Source organism: Thermobia domestica, chromosome 2 (genome assembly GCF_964235325.1).
Source record: "Thermobia domestica chromosome 2, izTheDome1.hap1.1, whole genome shotgun sequence".
Taxonomy (NCBI): domain Eukaryota; kingdom Metazoa; phylum Arthropoda; class Insecta; order Zygentoma; family Lepismatidae; genus Thermobia; species Thermobia domestica.
Genome location: NC_137455.1, coordinates 162,786,800 through 162,811,624, shown reverse-complemented (window position 1 = coordinate 162,811,624; position 24,825 = coordinate 162,786,800). Strand labels below are relative to the sequence as shown.

Sequence of the window (24,825 nt, the reverse complement as noted above, 5' to 3'; positions counted from 1 at the left end):
AACGCATACATAATCCAAAGTCTTTTACCCACAGAAAGTGTGTTACTATGTATTGTAATAAAGACAAATTCCACTTAGTTTCTATAAATTCATCCGAAGGTTCGATTGTCGTATTGTCCAGGAGCTGACACCTTTCTCCCCTTCTTTTCCTTCCAAAGTATCTCTTATAATGCATTCAACCTTATAGAGGGTCCAAAAATGTCTTTTCATTTTTCTTAACTTCAGTATGCTTATTTACGTTTTAATAGAACGTAATATTGAAGTCTCAAATATTCAGTAATATTAACATTAATAATAATAATAATAATAATAATAATAATAATAATAATAATAATAATAATAATAATAATAATAATAATAATAATAATAATAATAGTGATATTAAAAGTTTTAAAGTTGCCGTAAAAGTAGAGATTTCGGTGGAGGGATTCCGTTTCTTCACGACACACCTCTACAACTACCCACATTTTAAACTAAAGCCTTCCACTAAACTTTCATGTAGAAAGTACTCTACTGTATGTTTTAAGAAAAATAACTGTAATAAAAATAACTGAATATCACGCAACAGTAAGGCATATAATAAACTAATTTTTAGAATATGCAGAAGTAATTATAAAAGCTTTCCTACAAAAATACTTACACAGACCATAATCCAATGAGCTCTGAAATATAAAGTAACAAAATAGCCTATAAGATATAATAGTCTTCACACCAATTGTTACTTAAAGAATGGACATACACTATTTCGAGAATCGAGACAAGACGAGAAATGTTTACGATACTTTTCGTCTCGTCTCGATTCTCATCTCCAAAGAGAGACGATAATTTGAGTTAGAGTTGTCCCGTCTCGAATGTAAAATGTTAATTTCCATGTTATTTTGTTTGTTTTAGAAACGAGATGAGAAATTCCTCTTCTCGTGGGCAACATTAAGCAAAACCGAAATATTATTTCCAAATATCGCGTTTCTGTTTGTAATGGTATGACCTGAGTGATAATTAGCTCCTAGCTTTTAATCATCTACGACATAATAATTATTATTCTTGTTACTATTATTATTCCTGAAGATTTGGTAGTTCAAGTATTCAAATATCTGAATATAATAGAACATATGTCATTGCCGGTAAATCGCCATCAAAAATCTAAAAGTAAAAAAAAAAGGCCGACGAACCAAGAACCTTCAGATTACTGGTCAAGCGCCTTGACCACTGAGCCGCGATCACTACACGGTTAATGATTCGCCTTTAATTTGGTGACGTTCGTTAGGTTTCTTTGCCTCCGTTTTCAAAGTTGTATGTTATATTTCTTCGATTCAAACCGTTTTTCGTGTTTCTTTTATGATGATATAAGTAAATAATTTTTGATAAAGTTTATATTAATAACATCAGTTGTTCTTAAACCTTTGGTTCACAAGTTTATTTCTTCCCCACACGAAACTACAGATATGACAGATTTAATCCTCAAACTCTGCATTTGTTTCAAAGCAGTCGCCATTACCTGGTCAAAGACTTATGTCCGCCACGATACATATTAACCGAGAGAAATTCATTTTTCGTAAGCGGAAATTTCACTTTCCGGATTTCGAAAAATTATGGAATTTGGTAAAATTCCGGAATTCAGACAAAATTCCGGAATTTGGAAAGAATCCAGAATTTAGTCAGTTCCGGAATTCGGAATAATCCAGGAATTCGGAAAAATTACGTATTTTCCCGAATTCCGGAATGTATACGAAATCAGAAATTTCTAAATTCCAGAATTTTCCGAATTCCGGATTTTTTCCAAAATTGGATTCTTTCCGATTTCCGGAATTTTGCGAATTCCGGAATTTGTCCGGTTTTATTGTCAGGAGTCCGGAAAGTAAAAATTCCGGAATTGACCATTCCTAGTTTACACACAATCTTTCAGGACACTAAACTAACAGCTGTCTACAAACAAACAAGTAATACAAACCAATGTTTGCTTTCTTAACCCCTTTCTTCGTTTAGTGAACTAAACTGTAACTATTCTGAATTATGTTACGGCGCATGCCTCGTAGATAAATATTTCTTCTGATGCCAATAGTTTCCGATTTGTCCAAGCAATATTCTGTTTCTTATTCCCAGCATGACCCTTTTATTACATTATATGGAGAGCATGTAGGTCTAAATACCTCAAGTATTACATAACATGTAGCTTTAACTACTACATGTAAGAACATTGTCGCCTTCCAGCAAAGAAGGAACACGTGATCATAGTATACAATCCACGTAGTTCGAATCTATCTTCGCTCGATTTTTTATCCATTTGAGAGAAAGTATTGTTTCTTTTCGCTACAGGTAGTCACTCTTAGTATTTTTCATCGTCCTTCGCAGTTAAAGTAACTGTCTATTCTTATTCTTTCTACGAATGATGGATCTTCTCTTTGGTTTCATGTCAAACATGCACACGTAATGAAAAGACGCTGTTGATAATAACAATATTAATATTAAATATTACTAGGTAACTCGTCCGTATATTTCGCACAATATAATTTTATATTAACATGTGGAAATAATTAAGGCTGGCTGGCGCCCTCTCATATTTTTTTCGATGCGCCTTATGGGTTCACGGTGTCCAACGTTGGCCCCATCCCACTATCACCTCCTGTTCTCTCGATATTTGGTTCCCTTGGAACTTTTTAAAAGATTCAACAGCCGACATTTTGAACATTTTCAACTGATTATTCTGGCTAACAAACTCACTCAAGATATTAAACAATTAACGTTCGTGCCAAGTTTAGTCTCAATCCGCTGAAAATTACGGTGGTTATGGAATTCACGAAAAGCGTTATATATATACAGGGAGAAACTTTCGAACTGAAGTTTTTTGTCTCAATGGGTGATCATCGGTAAAAGTGCCTCACACCCTTCTCCCTTCTCGCACCTGTGCTGCGTCAGAGTTAAACCGTACCTCTTTTTCAAAACATATTGACCATCCTAACTTAAACACAAGCCTCAAAGTACTCAACGTAGAAATCTTAGTCGAGAGGTTTAAGGCATGTAATGATTTATTTTTAATGACCATAAGTATGGGCTCGAACTTTTCCACTTACATTTTTTTTACTTTTTGCAGCTACGTCGGAACGTTCAATTTTTATTCTTTATAATTGCAAATGGCGTTTACATTCAAAATAAGAGGAATTTTTGGTGGCATTTGTTTGGATATTCTTCTCTTTCGAAATGAAGACAAGAATAAAAGCAATATGCAAAGACAAAAAGTGTTATCAGTACTAAACATTATCAATAATAATTGCTACGAAAGAATAAATACGACCTCTTTTACCATCTCTCATGAGCTGTTTAACAAAAATTTTAAAAAATCTCCTTGCAGGGGATTCGAACTGACGTCCTTTGCATTTGTAAGCCAGCACGTTAACCACTACACCAAGATCATTGCTTGGTAAACGTTTAGTTGTCGGCGTATTTGCTTGTAATTGTATTTTATGTTCTCACTTCGACAATTTTTACTCTTTTTTCTCCGTTTAGCAGCTGTTTCTGACTTTCTCTTTCGGTGTCGTGGTTTATTTACAGTATGCACCATTCTTATTCAGAGCTTGTGCCCCCCTGCAATGTCTTATTCAAAATAGACTTTTTTCTTGCCCCTCTGTAAACATTTGATTGATTTAATTCTCATATTCTCCATGGCTGGATCGCAGGAATGCCAGACTCAAAAAACAGGTGTACATTTACTTTCCTGACAGACTGTATATAATCTACGGTTGTCGTACTCACCGTATGATGATTGTCGCAGGCTACCTGTGGTGACTCGCGCGAAATTTTCTTCCATACGCCGACCACGGAAACGACTATGACGAGTGATGATGAACCCCGTGGGCAGCGATGCAAAGCTTACATATTCAGGAACCAAGCTATTTTTATCCTTGATCACGCCTCTTTTGGGGGGACACACTTTTTCTTAACCTTGAACACACGTCCTTGCAGTAAGAGGTGTAGAAACACAGCGAAAGATAAAGAAGATTCGACTTCTGCATTCCCAAGCCAGAAGTTGCATTTTTTACCGAAATTCTAGTTTTCGACCAATGCAGAGTATTAAATGACTAAAAAATTAAATTGTTAAAAACAATTTGGCTAGATTTACCAAAGCGGATTTAAAGTAAATAAATGTTATCCATGTAAAGTAATTAGAGTTTATTACAGGAGTTTTCCTTGTATCTCCGTCAAAATATAGAGATAGTCATCAATTCTTATTGCCAACCCTTAAATTCCAGTCTCTATTTGTCTGACACACTTCTTGCTTTCTGTATTTAGTTGCACACCAAACGCTAAATCTGGGACCGGTTCAGATTAAGTTTAGGGCTGTTTACAGCACGTCAGTGACTTAACTCAGGACCTATGGTAATTCCACAATACTAGTTACAACCCTCTATACAGTCTATCAGGGTTCCTTTCGCATTCAGCCAGCAAAATTCACTCCGCATCAAAAAATTGCGACAGCTAACGTCGTGCAGTTAGACCACCCAATATACACCTTATCCAATAATCGTGTCAGGTAAAGAGACTCTCTCTCTCTCTCTCCTCCCTTCTTCTTCCCATACTAAAATTAGCTAACAACATGAGCGCAATTCTAATTTCAAACTACACATGTATTAGTTTCAATAAAATGAAATAACAAAACCGAGACGAAACATTCATAAGTTGATGTAGGGAGAAACTAAAACACACACAATGAAAAATTGAAACCAATGGATGTCTATTACACAGATTCCGAAATGAGGCAGAGAGAGAGAGAGAGAGAGAGATTTAGAAAAGAAGAGAGAAAAAGGAAACGAAAAGGGAGAACAGATAAAAATGTGGAATTCTAACGTAGTAAGAAAAGAACCTAACATTATAAAGTTCCATTTCCAGAAATCCAACAGTAATATGGAAATAACGTTTGTGTTTATATATATTTTCAGATCTATTCGAATATATAGAGGATGCTTTAAACATTCATTAAGTCACTTTCATAAAGGATACCATACCCAATTTCTAGTAGAACTGTAGATCTCCGAGACACTTCTAGGATAGTGTGAAAAGTTTAACACACATGCTTTGTTTCCACGTGGTTTGATTGCAAATTGCATTTCAGACTACTAATGCATTTGAGACTGAACAAACAAACAAACAAACAAAGATAGAAAGGAAGAGAAAATTGAACGAGTGCTATTTTACTGCTAAATTTCTATCAGGAATACGCTATATTAAATGTCCAAACTGTATTGTAATGAAAAGTTACAAATGTTGGAAAGGAAAAGTTTATGTTCCTCATAGATGTAGAATGTTTCAAATTTCAACGTGAATAAAACATTGAATTATAGGATGGAAACAAATTTTGTGCCGAACTAGTATAAATAAAATTTTGTTTTCAAATAACCAAAGAGATTACCATTTTCGAGTCTTTTCCGAAGATTTATCTGTTCCGAACATCCAGCATCGATTTACTCTCATGCGGATATAACGTAATTTGCACAGATAAAATGCAACAGCACAGAGTAATTTGCACAGAGCTCAAACGGATTATTGTGTCAGTCGGAGGATGTTAGTTAGGTTATAGACCATCAAAAGGTCGAGGATTCAAACCCGTAGTGATTCGGTAACCCAGAGGATAAAAAAGATATTTCACTTATTCCCTTGCGTTTTAACAGTAAGATGAATCTCTGTTTGTAGCCATTATTTTATTATACTGGACAAGAATAGACTTATCATACTGGAGAAGCAACGCGGAAGAATGTGGAAGCAAACACCTGTATCATGATAAAGACGATTTACGAATGTTGGTTGGGAAAGAGCAAGGGAATTACCAGGTCATTCCAAACACATCATTGATCTGCAGCATAAACGTTTCGTGTTATCGTTCTCAGAAAGAAACAGTACACCATTTGTTAAACAAAGTTTTAGTAAAGCAATCTAGAGTGGTGTGTAGTGGTAAAGTACTAGACTTCCAAATGGAAAATTTTGGTTCAATTCCCCATCAAGTAGTTTGATTTTTTCACATAAAATAATGGCTACAAACGGAGATTCATCTTCTGTTGGAGAACTTACTAGGCATTACTGGCGATAATTCTAGTAAACAGTATGTGCGTTCTACATCATATACTGCAATGATAAGTATGTTTCATATTTATATTCGTCCCCCTCTCTCTCTTTTTTTTTGACGTTTCCCTATCCTGTCTTTGTATCTTTCACTTCTCACCTCCTCTATGTCTCTCACACACACACGCACTTCATATGCATGTGCGTGTCCCAAAGTTAAAACGGAGCTTGAGCCCGATATATTTGGTCTGGAAAATCTAATTAACTGGAAACTTCGGCGTCTTGTCTTTCGTGCTCTGGGGATAACATCTCCAGTACTGGTAATCTCTGACAGAAATACTGTTAAAACGCAAGGAAATAAGTGAAATATCTTTTTTATCCTCTGGGTTACCGAGTCTCAGTGGAATTACCGGGTCACTACGGGTTTGAATCCTCGATCCAGTGGTGGTCTATAACCTAACCAACATCATCCGACTGACACAATGATCCGGGTTCGAGCTCTAGCATGCATTCTATCTGTGCAAATTACGTTATTTCCGCGAGATAGGAAATCAATGCTGGATGTTCGGAACAGATAAATCTTCGGAAAAGACTCGAAAATGGTAACCTCTACGGTTATTTGAAAACAAAATTTTATTTATACTAGTTCGACACAAAATTTGTTTCCATCCTATAAGTTCAATGTGTTTTTTCACGTTGAAATTTGAAACATTCTACATGTATGAGGAATATAAGCTTTTCCTTTCGAACATTTGTAACTTTTCATTACAATACAGTTTGGACATTAATATAGCATATTGTTGATAAAAAATTGGCAGTAAAATAGCTCTCATTCGTTTAATTTTCTCTTTCTTTCTATCTTTTTCTTTTCGTTTTTTTTTTTTTTTTACTTTACATTAGTAGTCTGAAATGGAGAATATGACCAACGGTACCTACTGGGTTTATTAGAATGTATTTTGGATCACTACTTCCAATAAACACTACCGAATTTGCAATCAAACCACGCGGAAACAAAGCATGTGTGTTAAACTTCTTTGACATTATCCTAGAAGTGTCTCGGAGATCTACAGTTCTACTAGAAATTGGGTATGGTATCCTTTATGAAAGTGACTTAATGAATGTTTAAAGCATCCTCTATATATTCGAATAGATCTGAAAATATATATAAACACAAACGTTATTTCCATATTACTGTTGGATTTCTGGAAATGGAACTTTATAATGTTAGGTTCTTTTCTTACTACGTTAGAATTCCACATTTTTATCTGTTCTCCCTTTTCGTTTCCTTCTTCTCTCTTCTTCTCTAAATTTCTCTCTCTCTCTCTCTGCCTCATTTCGGAATCTCTGTGTAATAGACATCCATTGGTTTCAATTTTTCATTGTGTGTGTTTTAGTTTCTCCCTACATCAACTTATGAATGTTTCGTCTCGGTTTTGTTATTTTATTTTATCGAAACTAATACATGTGTAGTTTGAAATTAGAATTGCGCTCATGTTGTTAGCTAATTTTAGTATGGGAAAGAAGAAGGGAGGAGAGAAAGAGAGGGTCTCTTTATCTGACACGATTATTGGATAAGGTGTATATTGGGTGGTCTAACTGCACGACATTAGCTGTCGCAATTTTTTTGATGCGGAGTGTACAACCCCATCTGTGTAATTTATTAGCAGTCTATCTTCTTTCATGGTTTCTTTTTCGTGTACACGGGACTCGACTGAGTGTCGAACCCAGACACTTTTGATTCTTATTCCAGTCCATTAAGAAAATTCTGTTCCTCATTGCTGCGTCGCTCAAACACTGCCTTGTGTGTAAAGCCTTTCTCTATTATTATTTCATTAATTTGTTTCAATTCTTATTATTATTTTTTTTTCTTTTCCTAAAGTCATTGTTTAAACTATATAGAAGTGAATTCCTTATCTGGCTGCAACTTCCTGTGTTGTAACTCCAGATTTCCGTAAACATAAATGTTATTGTTTATTACACGTGCTCCTTTAATTTCACTCATCTGGAGTACGTATGTCTGATCCTCGGTTAGAGTTATGAACAGGGTCTTATCCTGAAGCCATAGGGTCTCAAAATTCGTTCCGTAAAAAATATAAACTCTGTGGTCGTAAAATACCAAGATCTGTAAACAGGTGTCGAGAGTAAGTTCTTTCATCTTTTCGGCGTAAAATTCTGATTACTTTTTTCAAAATTTAAGGGCAATGTCACACTTACTAGTATTACCGCAAATATGATGCCATATTTTAACACCGCACGAAAGATAGAGTAATATAAGGCTTTAGCTGTTGTTGAATTTATTACTTTTTGCCTGATATTTCTTATTGTATAGCAGAGTCGTCTTAGTTTAGGATTAATTATATTTTTCTCCCCAGTGAGATTACAGTCAATTGTTAGTCCTAAGAATGAACCGTACTTTAAATAATTTATCTTTTCGTTATTAAAGCAGAGGTCAGGGGTAATTGAAATGTTTCTGTTGTGATGAAAATTAAAGGTATACGATTTATTGACATTTAACATCAGATTGTTATTTCTGAGCCACGTCGACGCTTCTCCTAACATTTGTTCACTTATTTTCGCTACCAAAGTTTCGATTTCTTCCGTAAGGAAACACTGGTTGGAATAAGATCAAACCTTCGGCCTCGAGATAAAGCAAAAATTCCTACAAAGTGTAGCACGTACTTCCAAATAGACCACGATTGAATAAAAAAGAAATTGTTACTATTTTCAACATTTATGTATTAGTTTTTCGAGGTTTTTTAAATTATCCCCTTAACCTATATTGCGTAGCGTCTTTTCAGATCTGGCACTCCTTAGTCTCAGTTTTGTGTACTAAATTTCAGCTCGATCGGAAGAGTACTTATTGCAGTAGTGCATTGCAATTGTTATATTTGTCATTCCCTGGGAAGATTCTCTCTGCAGTCGAATAAGTAGCGTAACTAAATATACGTACCCTTCTCCCGCGACAATATCAAAAGCCCCTCTTCTTTTCCAACGTTCATTAAGACACGCAAAATTTATAAGCAATAAATAACATTTTCTTTACTTTGAATGTTTAATCTAGTGAGTTACCACTTGCTCATGTTATACAGAAACTGCAAGTGCACATTATATTATTATTATTATTATGCCCAGATTGATTTTGTTATTGTTATCAGTGGCAGCTCTAGAGGGAACTCACGTCGGTAAAAAAAAAGTTAAATTTTATCACTACAGGCTAAGGGAGAAATACTTCATACAGCTTCAGAGAACTGTACAAGGATTAGAAGGATTAGAACATGTTCTCTTCCTTTAGCATGATAATTTTTTTTTTCACTGATGTTACTTCCCTCAACAATCGCCATTGATTGCTACCAAGCAAAAAGGTAACATTTAACTCTCTCTGCTGAAAATTATTGAATATCAGCAAATGCCTCCACATGTTACTATGGGCATAATTGATGCTCTTCCTTCTGTAATTTAATATAGAATTAATCTCAACAAGAACTCGCATGAAACTCAAGTAGTATGGATACCTTAGTGAATCAACCCCTACCCAAATACTAAATTTTATGTCTCTAACTGCAAGAGATTTCGACTTATGGACATCTTATTGTAATCTTCCACTCTTTTTTTTTCTATCCCATCTTCTTCCTTTCTAGGTAAAATATTGTTGAGGCATGTCATTGATTTTATTCAAAAAGATATTATTTTGGTAAAGGAAAGTATATTTAATAAAATTGAATGTTAAGAAACTAAGTGTTATCACGTAATGTAAACACGTGTGTGTGTTTATGTGTTGACATCAATGTTGTGTGTATGTAATGAATGTTCTACGGCTAGACGCTTGGTTGTCAATTTGTAAGATATTGTAATTTGTATTTGTAATGTTTTGAATTGTCATCAGATTGTCACATTGTAACATTGACACACTTTGACTGTGATATAATCGTTGAGTTCGCAGAAATTTGTAAGTCTGAGAATTTGATCACGATGTAATTCGGGTGAAACCAACGTTTTACCAATAGCTGAGATATACAGAAAGTCGACGAGAATGAATTCCAAGATGTCTGGAATCTTCGTATAAAACCTTATAGTTTTTAGAGATTGAGCAGTCTCAAGGATCAGTCTCTGAGGAGTAATCTTCGAGCATTTGTCTCAGAGTTCAGTCTAAGAGATCATCGTACGTCGAGTAGTAACATAGTTGCTCATGTCACAGTAGTTACTTCTCTGTGATTCTACGTCCAGTATTAGATCAGGAGATCTAATAGTTCAGCAGACCATTATAGTGGATAATGGTACACAATAGTCAACCATTCTAGACTATTGGCAGCAATATAGAGATCGTCCAGAACATCGATAGCAGTTCCAGTCATCAGCTGTATAAAGGTACGTGTATCTCAGCTATGTTTGAGTTCATCGTGGTTAACTTCCTAGCTGCTTAAAGATATGTGATCTTGCGATTATATTCAGTCGACGATCAATCACAACAATACACAAGCTTAATGGAAATACAAAGTTTTAGTTCAAAGTCAATTAATGTGGTTTCTTTCCGTCATCCTGTACCTACTCATTCTAGATGGTGAGTAGCAGCGATCTTCGACCGTCATTTTACATTTCATCCCCATGCTATATAGGCACGACGGTGGAAGGTTGTTATGGTGGAGATGCTTTCGGTTCGAGACCCGGGATGTGTATTGTAGAGTAGTTCGCACCAGTTTTATGGTGAAGATATTTTGGTTCGATTCCCAAATAGTGCTAAAAGTAGGTCGCACCAAACTTATGGTGAAAATAGCTATGACTCGAATCCCGAAACGGAATAATTTTAGATTTAAGAATATATTTTATTAGGTTATGGTTAAGTTCGGTTTATATTTAGGTAATTTAGTATGTTAAGAGTTTGTATTATAATCGTTCACCACTCAAAGACGAGATATGGTTCGGATCTCGAATGACTAAAGGCAAATTGACTCAAGTAGAATAAGTAATACGTTAACCCTCACCACCCACCCTCACTTCGTAAATTAAAGTTGAATTAAGTATTAAGTTAAATGAATGAAAGAACTGTGTTGACTAGAGCACAGAAAGCGAGTAAGGGAATAAATATTGATGTGAATTTATTTGGTGTGAGGACACCAGAGAGACAAAATACTGCTTGTAAAGTCGCGAGTCCTAAAATTGTTTTGAGTAAAGAACCAGTTTTTAATTTCCCAAGTAGTCCGGTGACGAAATCTGTATCGGAAGACTTTCCGTCAATCATAACTTTAGATCCGAAATTAGTAAATAGTGAAAATAAGAATTTTACTATGGCGTCTAACATTACGTTTTACGCAGATATTAATAAATTGCCTAAATTTGATCTCAAGAACGATAATGACATCGTGTCGTTTTTCGATGAATTCGACGATGCTTGTCAAATGGCAGGCATCGCCGAAAGCAAACGAAAGGAGTTACTGCCTAATATTTTCAAAGGAGTAGGGAGGCAATGGATAAAGTTGTTCCTGAAACGGAGAAACATGGCAGAAATACAGTATAAACAATTGCAGTCTGAAATAGTAGACGAGTTTACGAAATCTAATGTAACTATAGACATTGAAGATAGAATTAAGGAGCGGTTACAGCATGAAGACGAAGCTGTAATTAATTACGTTTATGACATGCTCGTTCTTTGTGAACGACTAGATTCAAAAATGAATGATATCAAGAAGATAGGTATTATAGTTGGAGGTCTACATCCATACTATATGGAAAAGGTAGGAACGCGTGAATATTCTAGCTTAGACAAATTCGTAGAGGATTTGCAAAAGATAGAAAAGAATAAGTGTAAAATAGCAAAGCGTGTGAAAAAGGAATCCGGCAAAGTTACAATTAAAGATCTTGTAAAGAAAATTAGAGAGCAGGTAGAAGATGAGGAGAGCGGATCTGATTCAGATCATGTGGTTGTAAGAAAACATAAAGAAGAAAGTAAGATTAAACAGGAACCTCCGAGTGTTACACAAATCGCGGAATTAGAAAAGAAAATAGACAAATTACAGTTAGCATTGTCGGCAAAAACACAAGACGACGAGAAACAAGAGAATAACGCGAGAAAACAAGGGAAAAATCAGTATTATAGGAATAATAAGCAGAATAGAGGTGGTTATCGAAAAAATTACCGTGGAAATGGAAATAGAAATAAGAATTGGCACAGTAATAGTGATAGGAATCAAAACAACAATAGAGGTAATAACCGTTATTACAGTAAGCGTGGTAATCGAGGAAATTTTTGGAGAAACAATAGAGGACGTGGTCAGCAAGGAAACTGGCAAGGGAATTGTCAGAATTCGTGTTGTCACCAGTCTTATAATTTCGAAAACCCGAATCAGCAGAGATTTGTGCAAGTGGTACCGGCACAAGTAAATGGTACTACTTATTATCAAACACCAGGCTCGAGTACTTTAAACGGAACACATCTGTAAATGGGAGAGGCGCATTTACAGGCAATCGAAATGTCCGAATAAGAGAAATAATTGCCTCAGTGAATTTAGACAACAACATGGTATATTTACCATTAGAAATAGATGATAGGAAGATCAAAGCGTTACTCGATAGTGGGTCGCAAATTTCAATTATAAACGAGAAATTAGTGCCACCGAGTGCAAAAATAATCCCACAGCAAACTAAGATCAAAGGGATCACGCAGAACACGCTTGTAATTAACAAATTAGCCATAATTAAGTTCAAAATTTTAAATCAAACGTTTCATCAGGCTTTTAGAATAATAAAAGACTTCCCATATCAAATGTTGATTGGGAATGACTTTTTGCAAACACAAAATTGTAGAATTGATTATGGAGCTAGTAAAGTTATTGTTCAAAGATTTGGGAAACCAATTAAACATTGTCGAAACGATCAGGAAACCAGAACAGTTTCTGATAATGTTGCAATTAGCATTAAATTAAGTTTAAAGCCAAAATGGGTTCTTGGTCATAGGGTGAAGTTGTTACCAAGAACTAGGACAACTGTCGAGGTTAACCTAGTTCATTCTTGGGAGAACAATGAATTTCTATTAGAGCCAGATAAGCTATTAGAGTCTCAATATAACATATTTGTACCTAGAGTAATTTTGTCGAATGAAAATAAGTGTTTAGAAGTTATCAATCCGTCAAATAAGACGATCATGTTGACAAAAAATTTAAAAATTGGAGATGCAGAAGCATGCATGAATGAATCGGAATTAAGAAAAGAAGGATTATCAGAAGATGAAATTGAAGAGGTGTTAGAGGCGAGAAAAAACTACGATAAATCACGGTTAAAATTTGGCAATAATACTAAACCAGAAGTCAAAAAGAAATTAGAGAAATTGTGCTATGATTACGCAGATGTTTTTGCGTGGCGAGAAAACGAATTAGGAAGAGTCAAGGGAGTAGAACACAAGATAGAGTTGGAAACGGAAGTTCCGTTTCGACGTCAACAGTATCCAATACCGATAGCTATGAAAGATAAAGTGAAAGAACAGATAAACATTTTACTCGAACAAAACATCATCGAGGAAAGTAATAGCTCGTATAACTCACCTATGTTGTTCGTAAAGAAGCCAAACGGATCGATTAGGGCCTGTTTGGACTGTAGAATGCTGAATCGGCACGTACGGTTCCATTCCGTGGCGTTGCCGCCTATCCATCAAATTCTTACAAGTATGGGTGGTCACAAATACTTTAGTGTATTGGACATTAAGAGTGCCTATCATACGGTAACAATTTCTAAGGATTCTAGGAAGTATACTGCATTCAATATTCCTGGCGTAGGAGCGTATCAATACTCGAAATTACCGATGGGATACGTCCAATCTCCCGCTATATATACAAAGATCATGGCAATGACATTAGCTAACGTTCATCCGGAGGCGGTGTCATTTTACATGGATGATATATTTATATATTTAAATAATCAGGAGAAAATGGTATCTGTGTTACACTCAGTCTTTCAAAGGTTAAGGAAATATGGGTTAAAGTTATCTGTAGAGAAGTGTCATTTCATGGAAGAGAAGGTAATGGCTTTAGGTCACATTGTGAGCGAAGCTGGTTACGAAATCAGTCCTAAAGTGATTCAAGCGATAAAAGCTTGTAAGCCACCTACAAGCGCGAAAGAGTTGAAATCATTCCTTGGTTTGACTAATTATGTGAGGAAATTTTGTAAAAACTACGCGGAAATGACATCGAATTTTCAACAATTATTAAGAAAAAACCATAAATTTGTGTGGACGGAAGAACACCAACTTAGTTTTGAAAAACTAAAAGAATCGTTGATGAGTGCACCTTTATTGGCACCTTTCCGTGAAGAGCTGGAAACTAGAGTGTATACGGATGCATCTACAAAATCAATAGGGGCAGTATTAATGCAGAAACAATTGAATGGAGAGTGGATACCTATAGCGTATTATAGCAGAGTATTGAGACCAAACGAAACACGAAGACATATAGTGGAACTAGAAATTTTGGCCGTGGTTAGTGCTTTCAAAGCATTTAACTATTATTTATACAATAAAGAGTTTGAGCTATACACTGATTGTAGGTGTATAAAATACCTTCAAACAACGCCAAAATTGTCGCCGAAACTGTTACGGTATAGACTAGAGATGGCGCAGTACCAGTACACGCCAGTACATTGTCCAGGAGAGAAAAATCCTAGCGATGTATTATCAAGAAACACGAACATCCAACCAACTGATGAAGACATCGATTTAGATGCATTACCAGTCAAGATGGAAGACCTTGAAGTCAACATCACGTTCGACGAAGATGTGAATGTGGCTGAGTTGCAACGGAAAGACCCTTTCTTTGGTTCGATAATGAAGGCGATAGAACATCCGGAAGAAGCAGATGAAAAAGCAGAAAAACAGGCACGCTGGTATGAAATTAAGGACGGAAAACTTTTCAGAACTCAGAAAATGGCTAATGGGAAGAAATTCCTATTATGCATTCCTTTTTCTTTGAGGGAACAAGTTTTCAAAAACTTGCATTGTTCGATATACGGAGGAGGACATTATTCCTACACGAAGTGTTATAATCGAGCATTGAAATCCATCTATTTCCCAAACATGAAAAGATTTTTTCAAGAGAAGGTCAGCCAGTGCATCAGTTGCCAAATCCAGAAACGTAAAGCTGGTAGGACACCACTGCATCCGCAAACATACCCAAGTTATATGCCATTCCAGCATGTAACTATGGATGAGATTGGGCCGTTTAAAAGATCGAAGAATCACAGGAATAAATATGTTATTGTATTTGTTGATAGCGCTACTCGATACGTAATTGCAAGAGCAGTTCCTGCTATAACTTCTGAAATTATAGCAGAAGCAATTTTTGAAGAATTAATTACAAAACATGGGATTCCTGAAATTCTTGCGATGGACCGGCATAGCACACACCGGAGCCGAGTGATGGAAGAGATGGCTGAACGGTTTGGTATGCGGTTAAATTTCGCCAATACAGATGCCCATTACCAGATTGGAACATCGGAGAGAGCCATCGGGTCAATTCAACAAATTATGAAGCACTATATAGACCGAGAGTTTACAAACTGGGACGAGATCTTACCTTCAATTGTGTTTACCATGAATACACAGATTCATGACGGGACAAAACACTCGCCTTACTATTTGCTTACAGGGCGTGAACCCAGAACGTTCTTGGAACAGGATCTGGACATACCTTGTGAGTATGTAGAAAACGAAGAGCGGATACGAAATGTGAAGGAAGCAAGGAAGGTCGCGTACCAGAATTTGCAGAAGCGGTTCAAATCCCAAAAGAAACAAATTGAGAAGAAATTCTCTCAACCAAACTTCGACGTGGGACAAAAAGTTTGGATTCGTGAAATGCCAAGAGCAGGCATTCCAGCTTGTTTTGGAAAGCGATATAACATTCGAGGAGTAATAGTGCAAAAGTTGAATAATAACTCATATAAAGTGAGATACGAGACTAAGAAAGGACAAGAGAAGACAGATTCTGTTGACATAAGACGTTTGAAACCATTTGTGAGTGCAAATGAAGATTCGGATAGACCAGAAGAAGAATCGGATTTAGACAGTGATGTCTAATAATAAAAAAAAAAAAGAACAACGCGTGGGAAAAACCAAAAAGTTTTCAAAAGGACTACATCACGACGGAAAAAAAAAACAATTTTTTTTTGCAACTACGAAAACACGAATAAGTTTTTAGTAAAAGTTTAATATTTTTTTTTTGTTAGGTATCTGCAAACAAGATGTTTTTGTCAGTGAAACAGCGAGGTGGACCGCTGTTTATCAACAAAAGTCCGTGTGCCCGAAATCAAAGTAAATGTTGATTTCCATCAAAAAATCCCTTAACTGGCAAAAGTATATTGTTTACAGAGCATAAAGTGACTAGGAAATTAGAGAATTTTTTTTAAATTAGAGAGATATCTAGTAAATATATTTAAATTGGTAAAATAATCCAAGGTACACATACACAGTAAAATAAATAAATGAAAACATAACTGTGAAAAAAAAAATAATAAGAGATATATAGAAATAATTAAAATAAATAAGTAAAATTCAGAATAGTAATTCTAAGTTTTAATTGTTACAGTTATCATCATGTTCAAGATTATCGTTTGTCTACTACAATTGATTCGTATTGGGGTAGCATTGACACAGAATGCTTATGCTGTTCATGCGACGAACATGGTGTTTACGACCGTTAAAATGCATTTAAATTTTCAAGAATCGGTGCCAGTACACGACAAATGTACTGACGAATATGAGATTTTAAATGATTATGCAGTAAAAGTGAGAGAGTTTAGACAGAATATAGTAAATTTATTGCCATGCCATTTTGTTTATGAAAATGGTATAACAAGATGTAATAATAATCACAGAAATAAAAGGTTTATATTTTCGTGGTTACTGGGATTGTCGTCCATTGGTTTATCGACGTATAATTTAATTCATAATAAACAATTGTCTCAGTCTATTGATAAGTTAAGTAAGCATGAGAATGTATTAACTAATGAAATTAAAAATCTAAAAGAATCATTTAATAATGAGATAACAGTAGTCCACGGGATAGTCGTAAAAGTGCAACAGGTGTTGCAAGATTTTAAAAATAAAATTCAGGAGCTATACTGTTATTTACATCAATCCCAACGCAGGATAATGGCAAACTTGTTTGTTCATCTTGTACAGGAGAGAGTAAATAAAATAGTAAATAGCATTTTAAATAATGAGTTAACATATCATATATTATCTAATGCTGACGTTAAAAAGTTAATTAATTTTCATGATGTTTTGAAAAATACTATTTATAGGTCAGACATTGGAATATTCTACCAAATGTCTAGCGTATATTTAGTAAAATACCATTACGAAGATAATAATGTTGATTTAATAATAAAGACTCCGATAATATATGATAATAGCATTTCAATAATGTATGACGTTACATCAATGGGCTACTTAATAAATAACACAAGAATATTTTATCAATTACCAGAAGCAGTCTATTTGGCTGAAGGTAAATTTCACTCATTGGATAAAAGTAAATGCGAGTTTAAAAGTTTTCTATATTTTTGCGAGAGTATAACTATGGACCATGAATCGAGATGTTTGAATAATATTATTTTAAATAAATCTCTAGGAGGATGCCAGCAAAATTCGGAAAAATTTTTGGGGAATGTAATATTCAGATATACACACGCTGGTGTGATGTATTCTTCTATTGAAGAAGCGTACATGACAAAAGTGGGTGTACATCAAGAAGTTACTTCAACAAAACTAGATCAAACCAAAGCTAAATCAAATTTCATAAACTATGATAAATTTGATAATATAATAATTGGAGAGCTGGTCATTCCATCTAAACGGATAATTCAGATTCAAAATAAACACATTAAATTGATCGGTAATTGGACTGAGAGACAAATAAATTTCACCTTGCATACGCAAGAGCTAAATAGTTTAACTGAAAAATTGTTAAAATTGAAAGTCGATACTTCGATCCCAGAACTACATTTAAAAACAGACTATATCATGTATGTAATTTTTGGAGTAATAATATCATTAATTTTGACAACAATATTGTTATTAGTACTGTATTGTAAGCTGTATAGAGCAATACGGAAGTATAAAATTCAAAATCAGGAATAATAATAATAATAATAATAATAATAATAATAATAATCATCATCATCATTAGAAAGTAATAATAAAGTAAGCGTGGTATGTAAATCAATATTGTATGTGCCTTGGGTTATGAAAAAAAAAAGTTTTTACATTTATGGATATGGAGAAGAATGGAGTTTATGTTGGAAAAAAAATATCTAAGTTGCAATAAAACCTGAAAAGGGATATTGAATTAACATTTAAAACAATTGGTAATATGTAGACATACTTACCTACAGCATGAGGTAGTTGTGAGTTGAAAAGTCTTTTGGTTGTCATCCTAGATAAAACTAGGATTGGTCTAGTTGAGTCGGTGAAAACGATTAAATCGTTGAATGAGAAATGAAAATGGTTACGTAGAGCTAGTACGACAAAACTCTTTGTTTTTGGTAGAAAAGAAGCAATAGAAAATAAGCATAGATAATAGATCATCATAGACAAGCATAGATAAAAACATGTAAATAGATAATAGCTAAGTTAAATAACATCAGAATATTAGTGAAATCAGTAGCTTCAAGCTATAGAAAACAAAAGCGAAAAGAAGAAAAATAGAAAAGTTGTCTATTAGTAAAGCTAGATAAATAGACAAATCATAGATAAAGTAGATACTAGTGGTATAACCTAGTTCAAGTAAGCTTACAAATCTACAATAATAAGTCGTTAAAAGTACGGAAAAAGTACGAAAAAGTCGTTGAAAAAGAAGTAAATAGTTTTAATAGAAAAGTAGGAAAATCATAGATAAGACACGAGAAATAGTCGCAAATAGAATACAATCATAATGCATCATATCAATAATCATCATTAAGTTGTATGAAAACACATTATTTTTATCAAAATTCATTTTCTAAATTCACGTTTTTTTTTTTTAAATGAGAGAGGAATTATTGATTCATTATTATTATCAAATGATCAATTGGTATATAGATTATTTGTATTATAATAAGTTATTGTATTTATGTTATGAGTATCTGTGATATTCATTAAAATACTGTAATCCATTGAGTAGTTTTCTGTTTACTACTTATGATACGATTGCATCCTGGCGAGGATCCGCGCGCTCAGGCAGCAGAGAGAGGTTGCTAAGGGGCGTGGTTTACGAGAAGATGGCCGCCAGCATAGCAACAAGTCCCACCCACGGGAGACTAGCTACTTGTATTCACAATGATTTTGATGCTTTATGAATGGATTCTAAGGACAGAGAGTGTTGGAATGTTAGAATAAGATAGATTAAACATCAATAAAGATAACTGTACCTACAAACAACGTTAAAACTAGTAATAAAGTGTATTTAAGAGCTGAAATATGCACGAAAATGTAGGATTTTACGACTTAAAAAAAAAAAAATGACAATAACAGCGTCAAACGAATGAAAATGTAACAAGGATAGCAGTTTTGTATCCGAATAGGTTACATAGTGATTAGAACACTATTCATTATTTAGAATATGCATCGATTATGCATTTTAAAGAAAATAATGAACGATTAATGAACACTAACATTAGGCCTAGGCTGGAAGTATGAGCATATTGTTCAGAAGAGAGTCATAGACCGCGGTATAGTTATATAAGTTTTTAAGAAAAATAAAAACACGATTTCACACTTAGTTATATATTTACAGGTATTATGGAAAAGAAGTTTACCGTAATGGCTATTGCTTTAACAGCGTTAATAACCTTAGTACTAGCAACGTCTATAATTATCATTTATTTAATTATAAAATTACGTAGATTTAGTGGAAAGAAAAAACAGGAAGGAAGAGTAGAGGATAAAAAAGTAGATGACGATATTAGTAACGTAGAAAACTGCGGATTATTTCCAATCTATGCAGAAATAAATAAAAACCACACTAAGCACACTATTTGCACGAAACACAAAGCAAATCACTATCTTGAGCAGAAAAAGGAACCACAAGGTAACTTAAACATTGCGGGTATGCACTGCACCAAAACCAAAGAGGGATGTAACACAAATCACGAATTATCCGGTTTTGAAGCAGAAAAAACGGATCAACATTTGGTCACAAACTTGAAACACGAAAAACTGTACATGCGTCCTTGCGACATTTTGGTCCTGTGAACATTTTGCCGAAATTTTCACGAACAATGCGGAGCACGTATTCAAAGTTAACTTTATCCATCGAAGCAACGCGGCAAACAGGATGAAGACGTGGAAGTTTGTTCAAGTTCAGTGTCAAAACGTTTGCTGAATTAACATTTTGCGGAAGGAAGTGTATCCAGAGTTGCTAACTCTATAGAGAGCAAACTTACCATAAGTGAAGTGAATAATATTTTTAAATTTTATTTTTGTGTTTCAAAAAATCATGCAGCGATAGGAGACGTTGTTCATTAGTGTATTAGTGGTTTACAACAACAAATCTAGTGTATAATGAAGTGCATTATTTTTATGGAAAGCATCAGTGATATGGTCACTGATATTAGTGGAAACTATGCAGAGTCAATAAACACTGAGTTGAACTTTGCGACTAACTTCAGTGGAAAGTTTTCAAGAACGAGAACGGAAAAGTATATATATGAGTAATTCCGAGCACAGGAAATGCAACACAACTTCAAGTAGTTATATATGAAACTCAATAGATGGCAGGAGCTCATACTCTGATGAGGACTCTTGAAAAGTATTTTTTTTTTAAAAACGAAAACAATGATTGTAAATAAATAATGTTTTGATGATTTCTTTCGAATGTAAAAAATGAATATAAAGATATATACAGGGTGATGGTTGAATATATATGATTATTTTATGTAATATATGTAATTCGTTTCGGTCAATTTCAAGGAAGAAATTGAGTCGAGAACGGAGTTCTCTTATTTTAAAGGAGGGGCATGTTGAGGCATGTCATTGATTTTATTCAAAAAGATATTATTTTGGTAAAGGAAAGTATATTTAATAAAATTGAATGTTAAGAAACTAAGTGTTATCACGTAATGTAAACACGTGTGTGTGTTTATGTGTTGACATCAATGTTGTGTGTATGTAATGAATGTTCTACGGCTAGACGCTTGGTTGTCAATTTGTAAGATATTGTAATTTGTATTTGTAATGTTTTGAATTGTCATCAGATTGTCACATTGTAACATTGACACACTTTGACTGTGATATAATCGTTGAGTTCGCAGAAATTTGTAAGTCTGAGAATTTGATCACGATGTAATTCGGGTGAAACCAACGTTTTACCAATAGCTGAGATATACAGAAAGTCGACGAGAATGAATTCCAAGATGTCTGGAATCTTCGTATAAAACCTTATAGTTTTTAGAGATTGAGCAGTCTCAAGGATCAGTCTCTGAGGAGTAATCTTCGAGCATTTGTCTCAGAGTTCAGTCTAAGAGATCATCGTACGTCGAGTAGTAACATAGTTGCTCATGTCACAGTAGTTACTTCTCTGTGATTCTACGTCCAGTATTAGATCAGGAGATCTAATAGTTCAGCAGACCATTATAGTGGATAATGGTACACAATAGTCAACCATTCTAGACTATTGGCAGCAATATAGAGATCGTCCAGAACATCGATAGCAGTTCCAGTCATCAGCTGTATAAAGGTACGTGTATCTCAGCTATGTTTGAGTTCATCGTGGTTAACTTCCTAGCTGCTTAAAGATATGTGATCTTGCGATTATATTCAGTCGACGATCAATCACAACAATACACAAGCTTAATGGAAATACAAAGTTTTAGTTCAAAGTCAATTAATGTGGTTTCTTTCCGTCATCCTGTACCTACTCATTCTAGATGGTGAGTAGCAGCGATCTTCGACCGTCATTTTACATTTCATCCCCATGCTATATAGGCACGACGGTGGAAGGTTGTTAATATATAAAAAGCTCTGTAACACGTGTCCCATTAATTTAAATGATACATTCAGAAACCACGTTTTATGTCTGCAACTTTAAGAGATTCCGAGATATGGATATCATATTATAATAATAGCAATCTCTCCTCTCTTCCTTTTTCCCAGCTCTTTCTTCTCTTCTAGGTCAAATATTAAAAAAAAAAAAAAAAAAAAAAAAAAAAAACCCGCTGAGACACTGCCTAATCACTTTAAATGAGAAGTCTAAATGCCAAATTTCATTTCTCTAACTTTTAGAGATTCGGTAACATGTTTGGATATTTTAATATAATAATTGTGACTACTATTTTCCCTCCTCTCCCGTTCTTGTAGAATTCCAAAAATGACTCCTTTTGGGTGCCTTACGTCACAAATCCTATACACTGTCTAAATTTCAAATTCTTAACTTTAGCGGCTTGGCACGGGCGTTGATTAGTGAATTAGTCACTCGCTCACGACTTCTTCTTTTAAACATGGTCAAATCATTTCTATTTGTTATTAGCATAGAGTTTTTGTGGTAGATTAAATGGCTTTTCAGGCACCAATCTGAAAATATTAGAAGACTACAGGATAATATTGAGGAAATGATGTGAAATAATTTGAAACTTTAAAAGTAGATTTTAATATCGTAACATCATAAAATTAATCTCCGAAACTTAAATAGCTCCCTTTTTCCCAAAATATCCATCTATTTTAGGAGGTTCCTTTCCTAATTCATCCAACATTATATCATTGTATATTTGGAATCGTGATTATAAAAAAAATCAGTTTAATCTGTGGTAATCCACTCTAAGAATATTTAATACAAAGTAAAGTTCTGAATGTTAATATATAGTGTTCAACACTTTCTTTCTTAAAAATATGACATATATTTGATAGTATTTATAATCCTGCTTTAAGTATAACTGTTTTTAATACATACACATAAGAAATTACTTACATAGTGCCAATTGTAACGGTCAAAACATACCTGCACTAATCCCGTCTTATCGCGTAAATAAAACTCCAAATAAAACAGAACTGCAAACGAGCTGAAGAAGTTGAACTGCAAAGTAAAATAAACAAAATATTGTTTACGTTTTTCGTCTATATTATTGTAACTTGTATTATTATATTAATATGTTATTACTCATAGTAATAATAGTAGTGGTCATGGTGGTGGTGGTAGTAGTAGTAGTAGTAGTAGTAGAGTAGTAGTCAAACCCGGGTTTATGTATTTGGAGGCCTAGGATATATGTAACAATGTTGCATACACGATTCAGCAAAAGCATATTAATAAGGCGGAAAGTAGCGGATAAAATATTTCCAATATAAGTCATATAATAATAATAATAATAATAATAATAATAATAATAATAATAATAATAATAATAATAATAATAATAATAATAATAATAATAATAATAATAATAAACTTCATTTATATGCTAAGAGCAGCTGAGAGCAGACATATAGCACTTCGTCATATAATTTAATATTGTTATAATCCTATAATGTTGAAAAAGAGACAAATAATAATTAGCTTTAATATGGACGAATAAAAAGGTAAACTTTGACAATATAGTCTGTGTTAATTACTAAAATATTCACGAGCCAAAAAGTAAAAGAAAAAAATACAAATAAAACAACTACTAAGTTATAAATTCTAAAGTATTATTCTAAGATATACAATTATTATACTATGTTGAAACCTAGAGATTAAAATACATGTCCTGTTACTTGGTTAAAATAAAAGCTTGGCCCTTGTATCGCGTATTGGATCTTTTAAATTTACACTTTCTTTAAATATAGTCTGAACTACAACGGTTGTATTGTATCTTTTCTATAATGTCAAGTCTGTCAAGTCAATCTCCAGTTCGCTAGCAGTACCAATTTAAAATATGTTCAGATGTATTAAAGTGATAATCGAGTCCCAACTTAAAACATAGTATTCTAATAAAACACTTTTGATCCATTTTAATTTTGTTCACAAGTGCCTGTGTTGGCTGTTCCGAACCATTGTTTCACATTCTTTTTTACCTTATCAGCAGTTTATGTGAAATAATATATTTGTGCTTTCGTATACAATAGCTTTGGTTAGTTCTGTAGATGTTCTGGATGACAAAACCCAGGCCATTGATTAAACAAGAACCCAGTTATTTTCTTTGCTTCATAATGTAAGTTCTATATGTGTTCGTTAGGAGGTAAGAACCTATTAAATGTTGCATCTAAATCCCTTACTATGTTATTTTTTGTGATATGGTACTTTTTATTTTGTACTGATTGACATAATATTGGGATTTATTACTGTAAGTCATACACACAGATTTTAAACACTTGATATTCACACCATCTCGGTATTATCTGCTATCTAGATACTAATGATTCTGTTTAATTGATTTTGTAACCTAATGCTGTCTTCAATAGTGTTTTCTATTCTGAAAAAGCTCAACGTCATCAGCTTAAAGTAACATGTTAGAATGTTTTGAAACTATTTTCAAGTTATTAATAAAAACTGAAAAAATGTAATGGTTTCAGGAGAACCTTGAGGAACTCCATTACTGATAGTGAATGACTCTAGACAAGATCTTCTCAATTTTAATTTGGTATGTTCAACCAGTCAAATAACTTTCGAAAATGTTTAGATATGTGGATGATATACCTATGTTTGATAGTTTCTTTAAGAATAATCCATGATCTGCTATATCAATGGCTTTACTCATGTGAATGTATATAACATCTATTTGCGACATGTTTCATTGCGCAGTAAACATAATGTTAATTCACATGGGTTGGGTACAATTGAATTACTTTTTTAA

General features: G+C 33.9%; 1 protein-coding gene across 7 annotated transcripts in view; it reads right to left on the bottom strand.

Moving 5' to 3' along the window:
- LOC145676909 (anoctamin-10-like) overlaps window positions 1-24,825 on the bottom strand; it is a 199,170-nt gene that overhangs the window by 36,740 nt on the left and 137,605 nt on the right. For all 7 annotated transcript variants that reach the window (XM_081747688.1, XM_081747679.1, XM_081747696.1 and 4 more), the window contains one exon: window positions 22,998-23,072. In XM_081747688.1, coding sequence (XP_081603814.1) covers window positions 22,998-23,072 — 75 coding nt within the window. The remainder of the gene's footprint in view (window positions 1-22,997; window positions 23,073-24,825) is intronic.